General features: G+C 47.3%; 2 protein-coding genes across 2 annotated transcripts in view; one reads left to right on the top strand and one right to left on the bottom strand.

Moving 5' to 3' along the window:
- LOC108571277 (CAD protein) overlaps window positions 1-11969 on the top strand; it is a 13831-nt gene extending 1862 nt beyond the window's left edge. The window contains exons 6-26 of the mRNA XM_017933278.1: window positions 557-725; window positions 788-1432; window positions 1496-2048; window positions 2127-2502; window positions 2563-2989; window positions 3062-3260; window positions 3350-3501; window positions 3588-3692; window positions 8146-8394; window positions 8472-8723; window positions 8800-8964; window positions 9045-9206; window positions 9265-9436; window positions 9519-9634; window positions 9754-10168; window positions 10241-10584; window positions 10656-10797; window positions 10876-10946; window positions 11026-11204; window positions 11288-11492; window positions 11559-11969. Coding sequence (XP_017788767.1) covers window positions 557-725; window positions 788-1432; window positions 1496-2048; window positions 2127-2502; window positions 2563-2989; window positions 3062-3260; window positions 3350-3501; window positions 3588-3692; window positions 8146-8394; window positions 8472-8723; window positions 8800-8964; window positions 9045-9206; window positions 9265-9436; window positions 9519-9634; window positions 9754-10168; window positions 10241-10584; window positions 10656-10797; window positions 10876-10946; window positions 11026-11204; window positions 11288-11492; window positions 11559-11756 — 5296 coding nt within the window. The 3' untranslated portion in view covers window positions 11757-11969. The remainder of the gene's footprint in view (window positions 1-556; window positions 726-787; window positions 1433-1495; window positions 2049-2126; window positions 2503-2562; window positions 2990-3061; window positions 3261-3349; window positions 3502-3587; window positions 3693-8145; window positions 8395-8471; window positions 8724-8799; window positions 8965-9044; window positions 9207-9264; window positions 9437-9518; window positions 9635-9753; window positions 10169-10240; window positions 10585-10655; window positions 10798-10875; window positions 10947-11025; window positions 11205-11287; window positions 11493-11558) is intronic.
- On the bottom strand, window positions 3813-7450 carry LOC108571278. The gene is made up of 4 exons (XM_017933279.1): window positions 7051-7450; window positions 6639-6937; window positions 4884-6556; window positions 3813-4456 (listed from the first exon to the last, which is right to left on the bottom strand). The coding sequence occupies exons 1-4, from the start codon at window positions 7260-7262 to the stop codon at window positions 3878-3880; spliced, it is 2763 nt and encodes a 920-aa protein (XP_017788768.1). The 5' UTR covers window positions 7263-7450; the 3' UTR covers window positions 3813-3877.
- Window positions 11970-12666: the final 697 nt, after the last annotated feature.

Raw genomic sequence — 12666 nt, 5'->3', positions numbered from 1 at the left:
AAGGCGTCGTGCATTCCAGCCTGCCTTACTTCTCGGTTCAATTTCACCCGGAACACACCGCTGGCCCCCAAGATCTGGAATGTCTGTTCGACGTGTTTTTGGATGCCGTGGTCGACGAAGCGAAAGGGAACCGGCCGGTTTCTATAAAGGAGAGGTTGAATCAGAAGCTGGGCTTCTTCTACGTCGACAAGTTGGACGTGTCTTTTCGACCGAAGAAAGTGTTGATTCTGGGATCCGGCGGTCTCAGTATCGGGCAGGCAGGCGAATTCGACTACTCGGGATCGCAAGCGATTAAAGCGTTGCGAGAAGAACGCGTGCAAACGCTTCTGATCAATCCGAATATCGCAACTGTGCAAACTTCCAAGGGGATGGCGGACAAAGTTTACTTTTTACCGATTACACCGGAATACGTGGAACAGGTAGCTCGGGGTTAGCTCGGCGTTAGCTCGGCGTTAGCTCTACCTTTCTGACGATCACGCATTTCGTTTCAGGTGATACACTCGGAACGGCCAGACGGTGTGCTTTTGACGTTCGGCGGACAGACCGCTCTGAATTGTGGCGTTAAGCTCGAGAAGAGCGGCATCTTCGAGAAATATAACGTGAAGATTCTGGGAACGCCGATACAGTCGGTGATAGAGACAGAGGACAGAAAGATGTTTTCAGATCGCATCGGTGAGATAAACGAAAAAGTAGCGCCAAGCGCGGCGGTCTATTCGATTCAAGAGGTGAGAAATTGGACCGTCTTCTCTCTCTTTCCTCGTCATGTTGCTGTTGTTGTTTCTCTCAGGCACTTGACGCGGCTGAAGTGTTAGGCTACCCGGTGATGGCCAGAGCAGCCTTCTCTCTCGGTGGTTTAGGATCTGGATTCGCGAATAACGAGAAAGAGCTGAGGTGCCTCGCGCAGCAAGCGTTGGCTCACTCGAATCAGCTGATCATCGATAAATCGTTGCAGGGTTGGAAAGAGGTGGAGTACGAGGTGGTCCGTGACGCGTACGACAATTGTATCACAGTTTGCAACATGGAGAATGTAGATCCTCTCGGTATTCATACCGGGGAATCGATCGTTGTCGCTCCTAGCCAGACTTTGTCCAACAAGGAGTACAATATGCTTCGAACGACCGCCATAACCGTGATCAGACACTTTGGTATCATCGGCGAATGCAACATTCAGTACGCGTTGAATCCAAACAGCGAGGAGTACTACATAATCGAAGTGAACGCGAGGTTGTCTCGAAGTTCAGCTCTGGCGAGCAAAGCGACCGGCTATCCGTTGGCGTACGTAGCTGCCAAGCTAGCTCTCGGTATTCGACTGCCGGACATCGATAATTCGGTTACTGGAAAAACTACGGCCTGCTTCGAGCCCAGCCTTGATTATTGCGTGGTCAAGATACCAAGATGGGATCTCAGTAAATTTCATCGAGTCAGCACAAAGGTATATTTCTATACTCGTATAACGATGTAAAGTTTGATGAAACGTTGGATCGAAAAATTTCAGATCGGTAGCTCTATGAAGAGCGTAGGAGAGGTGATGGCGATTGGTCGAAAGTTCGAAGAAGCCTTCCAGAAGGCGTTGCGAATGGTGGACGAGAATGTAAACGGTTTCGACCCGTACGTAAAGGTCCCTAACGACGAGGAGTTGGAGAAACCAACGGACAAGAGGATGTTCGTTCTTGCAGCCTCCCTAAAGGCTGGATACACGATCGATCGATTGTACGGTCTGACGAAAATTGATCGATGGTTTTTGCACAAGATGAAGAACGTGATCGACTACTATCGGGTCTTGGAGAACACCGATCACACGAAATTATCACACGACATTTTGCTGCGCGCGAAACAGATAGGATTCTCCGACAAGCAGATCGCAGCGGTGGTTAAGAGTTCGGAATTAGCGGTTAGGATACAGAGACAGGAGAGTAATATACGACCAATGGTGAAGCAGATAGACACGGCAGCTGCGGAGTGGCCAGCCACGACGAATTACCTTTACTTGACGTACAACGGGATCACGCACGACGTGGAGTTCCCTGGCGGGCACACGATGGTGATAGGTAAGGAAGGAGGAGGAGGAAAATGTGACGGGTGGGAGTTGGATTCGTGTAACGTTTTCACGGAGTAGTAAATTGCAGGTTCCGGGGTGTATCGGATAGGTAGCTCGGTAGAGTTCGATTGGTGTGCGGTCAGTTGTCTGCGGGAATTACGAAATTTGGGAAGAAAAACGATCATGGTGAATTATAATCCAGAAACTGTCAGCACCGATTACGACATGAGCGATCGGTTGTACTTCGAGGAGATATCTTTCGAAGTGGTTATGGACATTTACGATCACGAGTCTCCAGAAGGGATAATTTTGTCGATGGGCGGTCAATTGCCGAATAATATCGCTATGGATCTTCATAGACAGCAAGCCAGAATTCTAGGGACATCGCCAGAGTCCGTGGACGGAGCAGAAAATCGTTTCAAGTTTTCTCGGATGCTGGACAGCATTGGGATTTCGCAACCGAGGTAACGAAAATCTAACCGAGTCTATTGGAAACGGTTTAACGAGAGAGATTTGGTGCGTAGGTGGAAGGAACTGACAAACCTGAAGTTGGCGATCGAATTTTGCGACGAGGTGGGCTATCCGTGCTTGGTGCGTCCTTCTTACGTATTAAGCGGCGCCGCGATGAACGTGGCGCACTCTAATCACGATCTAGAATCGTATTTGAAGAGCGCCAGCGAGGTGAACAAAGAACATCCGGTGGTTATATCGAAGTTTATCCTGGAAGCAAAAGAGATAGACGTCGATGCGGTTGCCTACGACGGGATTATTCTTTGCATGGCGGTGTCGGAGCATGTGGAGAACGCGGGAGTTCATTCAGGCGATGCTACCTTGGTCACTCCGCCGCAGGATATTAACACGGAGACACTGGCCAAGATAAAAATGATGTCGAAAGCGATTGCCGCATCTTTAGGCGTAACTGGTCCCTTTAATATGCAACTAATCGCGAAGGTACTTAATACACCAACTTGCTCTATCGTGATTCACATATTTCGATTCTGTTTCTATCTGTTTCGAACGTAGGATAACGAGCTGAAAGTGATCGAATGCAACGTCAGGGTCTCCAGATCCTTCCCTTTCGTTTCGAAGACTTTGGATTACGATTTCGTGGCTATGGCTACGCGATTGATCGTTGGAGAGCCCGTGGATCCTGTGGATGTTCTCGCTGGATGTGGCAAAGTGGGCATTAAAGTGCCGCAATTTTCTTTCTCCCGTCTTGCCGGTAACGCGTACACATTTTAGACGCCGCAGCCGAAGCCGTTCGTAGTTGAAACGGAATATGAAAGTGATATTTTACAATTGTACGAATAGGTGCGGACGTGATGTTGGGTGTAGAAATGGTGTCCACCGGGGAAGTCGCTTGTTTCGGAGATAATCGATACGAGGCTTATTTGAAGGGAATGATGAGCACCGGTTTTCATATACCAGAAAAGGGTATTTTACTCTCGATAGGAACGTACAAGGTACATGGTGAAATTTTTCCAATCGGAGATTTTCGCAGCAGGTTCTCTAGAAACTAGCCGTTCTAGCGTTGTCGTTTCGATTATAGCACAAGGTGGAACTGTTACCGTCCATCTACAACCTTCACGAGATGGGATACAAATTGTACGCCAGCATGGGTACCGCGGATTTTTACACGTCGCACGGGATAGAGGTAAGTAGAATAGATAGAGGTAACTTGAAAACTTGACACTGATAAAAGTAAAGGACATTACACGTGTAGTATGGAAGAATTTATTGGCGAACGGACGAACGAATAAGTAGAGGCAGTGAAGTTAAATATACTGGAATGAAATAGCGAAACTCGTCGATGAAATGTAGAAATGTAGGTTGTTTCCCCTAAATGTACGTGGTTTCGGCATCTGTAGGGTTGGGTGAAGGGGGCAACTGTAGAATTTGTTCTTGCTCGTGGCTTTTTACTTCCGAAAGTTGAACCTCGCTCGTCGTCGTCGTCGTCGTCAGTTTACTATTCGTAATGTTCAAGATCCGTTCTTCGTAAGGTTCTTCGTAATGGCTCTCCTCGTGAACAATCGCCTTGGTCACAATCTCTTCTTCTTCTTTCCGATTACTCGTTCCCTTGGATGGGTGAACGTTTCGCCCGAAACGGTCCTTCAACGATACAACGAATATAGGCGTTTCCGCGTTTCTCTTGGGAGTGTCTGGCGGGTCGTTTGCCGATTTCGAACTGGCCGTCTTCAACCTGAGCACTTTGATCTTGTCGCGATAGGCTCGAGCTTCGTCCTTGAAGAGCTCTTGCTCGAAAAGAAGGATGGCCAGTCGATCCGCGTGATCGAGGTAAATAGTCTTCTGCCGATGAGCCTGGTAATGATTGCAGCATTCGGCTATCTTGATGAAATGCGTAATGAAGAAGTTTAAAAGCGAGCATAATCTCGGAATGTCCAAATCGGCACATCGGACCTGGAGAAAAGTAAACTGGAATTGTAACATGTTTTTTTCCTAATCTCGGATAGAATATTTTCTATGTATAATCATCGTATATCGTAGGTAGATAAGATTAGAGGTCGGTGGATTAGAAGTAAATTAATTTAATCGCAGTGGTTTGTTATCGAACGGGAGATATTACGTTTCCTGGAGGGAACCGTATATGTATATATACATATTTTGTTATCCGTGGAAGAAAAAGATCTCGAGTCGAGTTTGCGTGACGTCGCCGGAATCCGACGATTCACCAATATTCTCGTTTTCGCGAGGAAGATAGCGCGAACGTTAGAGGAATATGTTAAGAATGCACGCGACCTTGATGACCACGCATGTGTCATCGCATCGCATCGCTTAATGACGTACGTTTGTTCGCGATAGGGAGCTTATCGCGAGAAAACCTTACCAAGATTTCGACGACAGAGTCCCTGTCCTTGTTGGGATTAATTAACGTCTTGTGTGTCTCATCTTGTACACCGCGTTCGACGCTTTTACGCGGCTCGGCCCTCGAAATATGTTGCATCAAGGTCGGATTAGCCAAGGACAACGTGTCCGCCGTTAATATTTTCAACAGTTGTTCGTAGTCGAGTTTCGGGAAGAGATCGTTCCTGTACTGAATATTTTCCATCGCGTGGAAAACGTACATCACCAGATTTTCCTTGATACGTTTCAGTTGTTTCTGCGTGGACAACAGGTAGCTCCGTTCGCTGGGTATATGTTGAAGGAGATTTCTCTCCTTGACGAAGTAGTCTCTGAGTACCGGTTCGTACTGGCTGATGCTGATGTACAAAGAATCGAGCAACTTTAACAAACACTCTCCCATTCTGTTCTCGGGCCACTTGAGCTGCCTCTCGTCCTCCTCGATCATCCAGAATAGTTTGTGCCTGATGTGAGCTGTGGTGAGACTGAACATCGTGTCGAAAATCGGTCTCATGTACGTCTTGTGGAGTACCTGTGCCACCAGGTAGACCTGCGCTTGGGCATGCGTCAAACATGTTTCGAGGTATCGTTCGGCAGCCGGGAACGTGAGCTGCCACTCGAAATCCATCATAGCGTTGCTGTTCCCTTTTTTCGGCACGAACCCTTCCGGCACCACGTAGCATCCAAAGTCTTTGACCTTCTCTATGTCGTTGAAGTCAGGCCAGGTGTTTCGCGATCTATCTAACCATTCTTCGGCACAATTCGGCCATTGCAGCCAAATCGCCGGAATAATCTGGTACTGTTCCACTCGACTGTGTTTAAATACGCGAGAAATCATTACTTTGTCGCAATGGAGCACGCACCCCTCTCGTCGGACGTCCTCTACCGATTCTCGATCGAAACCGAGAGATTCGGCCCACCGATGTACGAACATGCTCGTAAAGTGTTTCATAAACTCAGTGCTGCTCATGTAAATTAAATCGTAATTGTGTCGCTTCAACGCCAGCTTGATCCTTCGTTGCTTGCTGTCCATTAGATACATCTTCTCTTCCCTGGGATCGTAAAGCTTCCCCTCAGCTGTGTACGTGACCTTTTTGAAACAACGATTCGGAAACTCTCCGCTCCTCCAGCACTCGGCTACTTCGCTGCTCGAAGAGAACCTCGAATTCTGAGTGGGATTGTAACTGCTGCTGCCGCCGCTGTTGGTCGCGTAATTGTCAGATCGATATCCAGAACTGTTGTTGCTCGCTTGATCCAGTTGATTCTGCGTGGACTCTTGAGTTTTCGATTGCGGCGATACTTTCTCCCGTTTCGATAACTCTTGCTTCGACCAGGCTCGTTTAGTGCGACGTCTTCGTTCCTCGTAAGAGGAATAATACTCGTAGTCAGTCTCGGCTTTCGTAGCGCTGCGATTCACCGATGAAATTCCTTCGTCGCACAAATTCGGCAGAGACTTGGAACTCTTGGATAAACTGTGCTTGGGAACTCTTCCGGACATGGTCGTCGTGTTATCGGAGAGATTCGGTCCGTAAATGCTGTCGCCGTCACTGTACAACTCGTCGTCGTCCTCGGCTATCGATGATAAATCAATTTCATCCTCCTCTTTGTTCATCTTCTTCGACGTGCCAGTCTCGTCGACAAGCTGAAGCTGCACGTATCCTGGAACGATATACGATATACGATGTATTTCGTTGAACGAAAGCTCAAACTATTGTACAACGTCGATAAATGTTCCACCTACCTTGATGCTTGGTCGGCTTCAACAGTGTAGTGTACGTGACCGAATCGTTGACGCTGCTATAGTGCGGCGAATAATACTGCTCCAACACGTCCACGTTCTCGTGGACCATGTAAATTCGAACGGGTTGCAGGGGTTCGATGATGGGCAGAAAGTTTTGCCTCGTCGACGTGAAACCGACGTTTTTAGCGATGTGCTCTTGGAGAATGTCCGGAAGTAGAACGTGCCTCTGCGTAGGTAAACGCTTGTTCATTTCCGTTTCGTACGACGACACCAGTGACTCCTTCACGTGTTTGATTTCTCTGAAAGATGACGGACGGTTTTTATCGTGGTCTTAAGTTAACGGATTAATCAAGATCCTCGTGGCATGCTACGTAGAGCACGCACGCTGTTTAGAAAATGGAGGATATCTTACTGTTCGTAATTCCCGAAGAACTGAACGCACATCATCAGATTGTTCAATATGAACATCTCTGGATTCCTTTGGATAGCTCTTCTCAAGAGGAACAGCTCCTTGTCGGTGTATTCCTCTTCGCGGCTGCCCGGAGTCCCGGCACCTTCGTGCTGGCCATTGTATACGTTCTTTCCAGATGCTTTTTTCGGAGGTTTGATCTTGGAATTGCCCATTTCCCGTTCTTGCTTTTCCCACAGAACCACAGCTTTTTAACGATCAACAGCTGGCAACGATTCGACGCTGTTGCCTCGTTGTTAGTTATCCTCGTTGGTCTTCACAGTTTAACGGGGGTTCAACGTCTGCGATCACGGCCCATGTAAACGCGATACAACACGTACTCGCTCATCGACGACACGGTAATCCAGTTGCGTGGGATACTGTCGAGTTACCGATAAATACCTACCTACCTATCGTTATCAAGCTTTGTAGGCAGCAGAATGGTTTAATCGGTGCTTGCTATCGGCTATCGGCAAATATCCCCATCATTTTTCGACCATCCACGCCGCAACTGTTGCCTCTGTGGCTTCCATTACACGCCAGATAGGAACAGGGGATGAAGCGAAATGTTTCTCTCCCTTCCGGGGAGTACTTAATTAATCGTAAAACCGATATTATAACTTTACCAAGCGTGTACAACTAACGCTCGATTTTCATGACATTGATATCAGAGATAAGAGTGTGTTAGGAGGAAAATTGATCTTTATCTAATCTTACCGGTGAACAATCCGGTATTCGGTACAATCGCAGATCAATTTCGGTGTAATATATCGGACGAAATAAAACATTCTTTTATATTTCACGTAGCGTGGGTATAATCTGTTTTAGAGCTTTTACGCATTTCAATTGGAACAGCTTCGTCTTTTTTCAACCGTGTAATAGAAATGTATCGCTTATTAACGGATCTTTATCGCGTAGATAGAGCCCGGTGAGAAACGATAATTGAATCATACCAACGATAACGACCAAATCTTCTACTAATCATCGTTTAATACTTAAAAAAGCAAAACGGTACCTGTTAAATAGAAGACAACGATGAATGTTTTATTCGTGATACAGGTAGAACCGGTACAATGGACATTTGAAAATATAAGCGTGAACGAAAATTCCAGTCCGAGCGATCTTCGGCATTTGGCTGATTTCCTCTGGAAGAAACAGTTCGACCTCGTGATTAATTTACCAATGAGGAACGGCGGTGCACGCCGCGTTTCTAATTTCATGACACACGGATACCGCACGAGAAGACTAGCCGTCGATTATTCCGTTCCCTTGATCACGGACGTGAAATGTGCCAAACTGCTGGTCGAAGTAAGTGCCAGACATTTACATACCCTTTTACCGGCGTTGTTCGAGACACGTTGTTACGATGCGGTCTCGTTGCGCAGGCTATGAGAATGCTCGACGGACGTGCACCTCGTATGAAGACTCACACGGACTGCATGTCGTCGCGGCGAATGATCAAGCTTCCTGGTCTCATTGACGTCCACGTGCACACCCGTGATCCTGGAGCGGTCTACAAGGAGGACTTTGCTTCTTGCACCGCTGCTGCGCTCGCTGGAGGCATCACTACGATCTTCGCGATGCCCAACACCAATCCCGCCGTGGTCGATCATCAAACCTTCGCTCTGGCCAAGGAAGTAAGGGAATGAACGTTTGCTTGAAAGTAGCGCGCTTTAACGTAGTATCGGTATTTTTTTACTTTCCACCTCGCAGCGCGCCCTTTCCGCCGCAAGATGTGATTACGCGATTTACGTAGGAGCCTCCTCGGATAACTTTTGCGTTACGGCAGAATTGGCTCCACTGGCGGCCGGTCTTAAGATGTATCTGAACGAGACGTTCACCACGCTTCGATTGACCGATCTTACCGTCTGGATTAAGGTATATACGCCGAGAGTAATCTTCTCTGTACCCGTTTCCTAATTCGAACGGAAAAAATACACGTTTCCGTTGTTTATCAGCATTTTCAGACGTGGCCTAAGAAATATCCAATCTGCGTGCACGCCGAGGGTCAAACAACAGCCGCGATTCTGTTGTTGGCCGGCTTGCACAACAGGCCTATTCATATTTGCCACGTAGCCCGTAAGGAGGAGATCCAAATAATACGCGCTGCTAAAGAAAAGGTAATCACCCTGCCGTGTTGGCTCGTTACAACCTCGTACGAACGTTTCCTATCTTCAGGGAATGGCCGTGACTTGCGAAGTGTGCCCTCACCATTTGTTCTTGTGCGAGGAAGATCTAGAGCGCATAGGGCACGGACGAGGCCAGGTGAGGCCAGTATTAGGAACGAAGGAAGATCAACAGGCACTTTGGGAAAATTTAGATATAATCGATTGCTTCGCGACCGACCATGGTCAGTCCTATTTACAAGCAGATCGCGATTACGAGATGTGCCAGTTAACTTGGCAGTTAAACTTGTGTTTTGAACGTTTAAGCGCCTCATACCGTGCAAGAGAAATCCAGCGAGAAACCACCACCAGGATTTCCCGGACTGGAAACCATACTTCCACTTTTGCTCACCGCGGTTCACGAAGGCAAATTAACGATAGAGGTAGCTGTATATGTATAACGATAGTTGTTCACATTCCTACCTTCGTATCTTCTCGTATCTCTCCATGAGGAGATAAACGGCTATTCGACTAAATTCCTTATCCCAACTCGGTTCTCTAGGATGTGATTGACAAACTCTATAAAAATCCGAAAAGAATCTTCAATATACCAGACCAGCCAAATACCTACATCGAGGTCGATCTAGGCGACGAATGGGTAATCCCAGAAGCGATGCCTTTTAGCAAATCGAAGTGGACTCCGTTCGCTGGAATGAAAGTTCGTGGATCGGTGCACAGGGTAGTTTTGAGGGGAGAAGTTGCTTACGTCGAAGGGCAGGTCCTGGTGAATCCTGGCTTCGGCCAGGATATCAGGGAGGTTCAAGCAAAGACGAAGCTTCAAACGGTAGCGAACGGTCCGGTAATCGACGTGACTAGCCGACCGGGCTCTGCTTTGGACGGCCTCTTATCGCCTAATTACGATAAGTACAACAATTTCGCGGAAAGGGCAGCTGATATGTCGGAGGAGGAACAGAACGGTAAAGAAAGAAAGAAGAATCGTATCTCTCCGCCGATCTATACCCCGAACCGTTTTCGATCGTTTCTTTCAGAACCGTATGCGCTACTGCTGCAAACAGCGTCGCACAAGTCGAACGTACACTTTGCCCTGGACGTAGACTCGCGCGAGCAGGCGAAATTGCTAACCATCCAACAGCGTACAATTTCGCCTCTTCCTATTAGCACAGCGACCAAACACAAAAGCGACAGCAATCCAAATCTCCTGCTGACGCCTGTACCTCCCGTCCCCTCTGTTCACACCAGCCACAATCTAGCCGGGCACAACGTTCTCACCGTGGACATCTTCAACAAAGAGTTGCTGAAAGATATCTTTCATCTCGCGGAAATTCTACGAAGTGCTATTAGGAAAGAACGGCCGCTGGACCATATCTTACGGGTAGGATTGTTAGTTAACGGTGTGCCGTTTCGTCTCGATCGAATCGTTCGTTGATAATCGTTTTCACAAAGGGGAAAGTGATGGCGTCGATTTTCTACGAGGTGAGCACGAGAACCTCTTGCAGCTTCGCGGCTGCAATGGAGAGACTGGGAGGACGAGTGATATACATGGACGGTGCCACGTCGTCTGTGAAGAAGGGAGAAACTTTGGAAGGTTTGCGGTTGTGTCTGACACCGTACGATCAAGAACGAACGGTACTTGGTCTGACGGTAAGATGCCGGTCTGTTGCAGATTCGATAGCGGTGATGGCTGGGTACGCGGACGTGCTGGTGCTTCGGCATCCGGAACCTGGCGCTGTATCGGTGAGCATTTACTTTCGTCGTATTTTCCCCCTGAAATATTTTCAGCGATAAACGCGCTTATCTCGTGTTGGTGTCCCAGAGAGCTGCTCAGCACTGTAGAAAGCCTTTATTAAATGCCGGCGACGGCGTCGGCGAACACCCGACGCAAGCGTTGCTCGACATCTTCACAATAAGAGACGAGATCGGTACGGTAAACGGTCTGACCATCACTATGGTCGGGGATTTGAAACATGGTAGAACTGTCCATTCCCTAGCAAGGTCAGCGACTCGATTTCATCTATCGGACTTACGTCGAATGACGTAACATTTCACATTTCGAAAACGCGTCTGCCTCTTCACAGATTGTTGACTCTTTACAACGTCGAGCTTCGTTACGTGTGCCCACCTGGCCTTGGCATGCCTGATCACGTGTCGAAGTACGTGTCCGAACGTGGGATCCAGCAGGAGCAGTTTAACACCCTCGAGGACGCTCTTACAGACACGGACGTTCTTTACATGACACGCATTCAGAAGGAACGTTTCACCACCCAGGAGGAATATCGACAGGTAAAACGATCGTGCCCAACGTCGTTTCCGCCAGAGACAGAGATTACAAGAACCGTTTGTTCACAGGTTTGCGGACATTTCGTGATAACGCCGCAGCTGATGTCACGAGCAAAGAGGAAGATGGTGGTGATGCATCCTCTGCCAAGGGTTTTCGAGATCAGTCCGGAATTCGACACGGATCCACGCGCCGCTTATTTCAGGCAGGCCGAAAACGGTGTCTACGTTCGAATGGCACTGTTAGCTATGGTACTTGGACGCATGTGACTCGTTGGAGGATGAAATCGCTTTCATTTCGGAAGTCTAAGCAGCAACGTGTATAAGATAGACGATACGTTCCTAATCGCATTTGTAATTAAACCGTGATTCGTATGGATGGTTTTATCGTCGATCGAAGGAACGTTTCCATCTCGAGGCGACGAGTAGAAAGAAAGCAATTACTATATATCGTAGAATCACGGTACAGCTGGTTCCATGGACACCCACACTTTTATATAATCGTTGAAATTCCACGAAAGAAGAAATATTTTTATTAAACATTTGACGTATGCGCAATTGTATAGAAAGTATATACATGTATCGATGAATTTTTTATCGTTACGTAATATGTTGACAATTGATGATTAAAATGGACGTCATACGGTTGAACGACGCGGAGCAGCGCGGCGATGCACGCGTACGTGCAAGGTAATAAAATATTTTACTTTTCACAGTACCACTCTTAAATAAATACAATTTTCTTTCCTCTCATATGTACACGTAATATACGTATAAATAGATACTCGTCTGGAAGTAATATACAATTTTTATCGAGAAATATACGAAGCGATTAACGTCGGCACTTGTTTCGAACCTTGTGATCGTTACAAAGCCGAAGGAGTACGACTAGACGATGGAAAATATCGATAAATTCGTTGGCGTTCGTTCGTGCTCGAGGGATTTGAAATTAACGACGCTAATTGTAAGCAATCGAGCGAACAGAGAAGTGAATTATTTGAGCAACCGTGGAGATTAGGATGTGTACCTGTTTATCAACTAGGTAACGTTGTTATGCTTTGGATATTAAAGACAACCACGATAGACGATCGATGCGATCGAGAGATTCGAATAGGTTAAAGTCGCAGTTGTATACCGCGACTAACGTTGAATGTTCCAAAGAACTCCGCGATAGGTGTGT

Source organism: Habropoda laboriosa, unplaced genomic scaffold, assembly GCF_001263275.1.
Source record: "Habropoda laboriosa isolate 0110345459 unplaced genomic scaffold, ASM126327v1 scaffold57, whole genome shotgun sequence".
Lineage (NCBI taxonomy): Eukaryota > Metazoa > Arthropoda > Insecta > Hymenoptera > Apidae > Habropoda > Habropoda laboriosa.
This window is presented reverse-complemented; position numbering and strand designations above follow the sequence as displayed.

Coding starts and splice junctions, on each gene's coding strand:
- LOC108571278 (XM_017933279.1), bottom strand. CDS start 7,262: ATGGGCAATTCCAAGATCAAACCTCCGAAAAAAGCATCTGGAAAGAAC. Junction 6,938..7,050: donor TTCTTCGGGAATTACGAACA/GTAAGATATCCT, acceptor GTCATCTTTCAG/AGAAATCAAACACGTGAAGG. Junction 4,457..4,883: donor ACTCTGTCGTCGAAATCTTG/GTAAGGTTTTCT, acceptor ACTTTTCTCCAG/GTCCGATGTGCCGATTTGGA.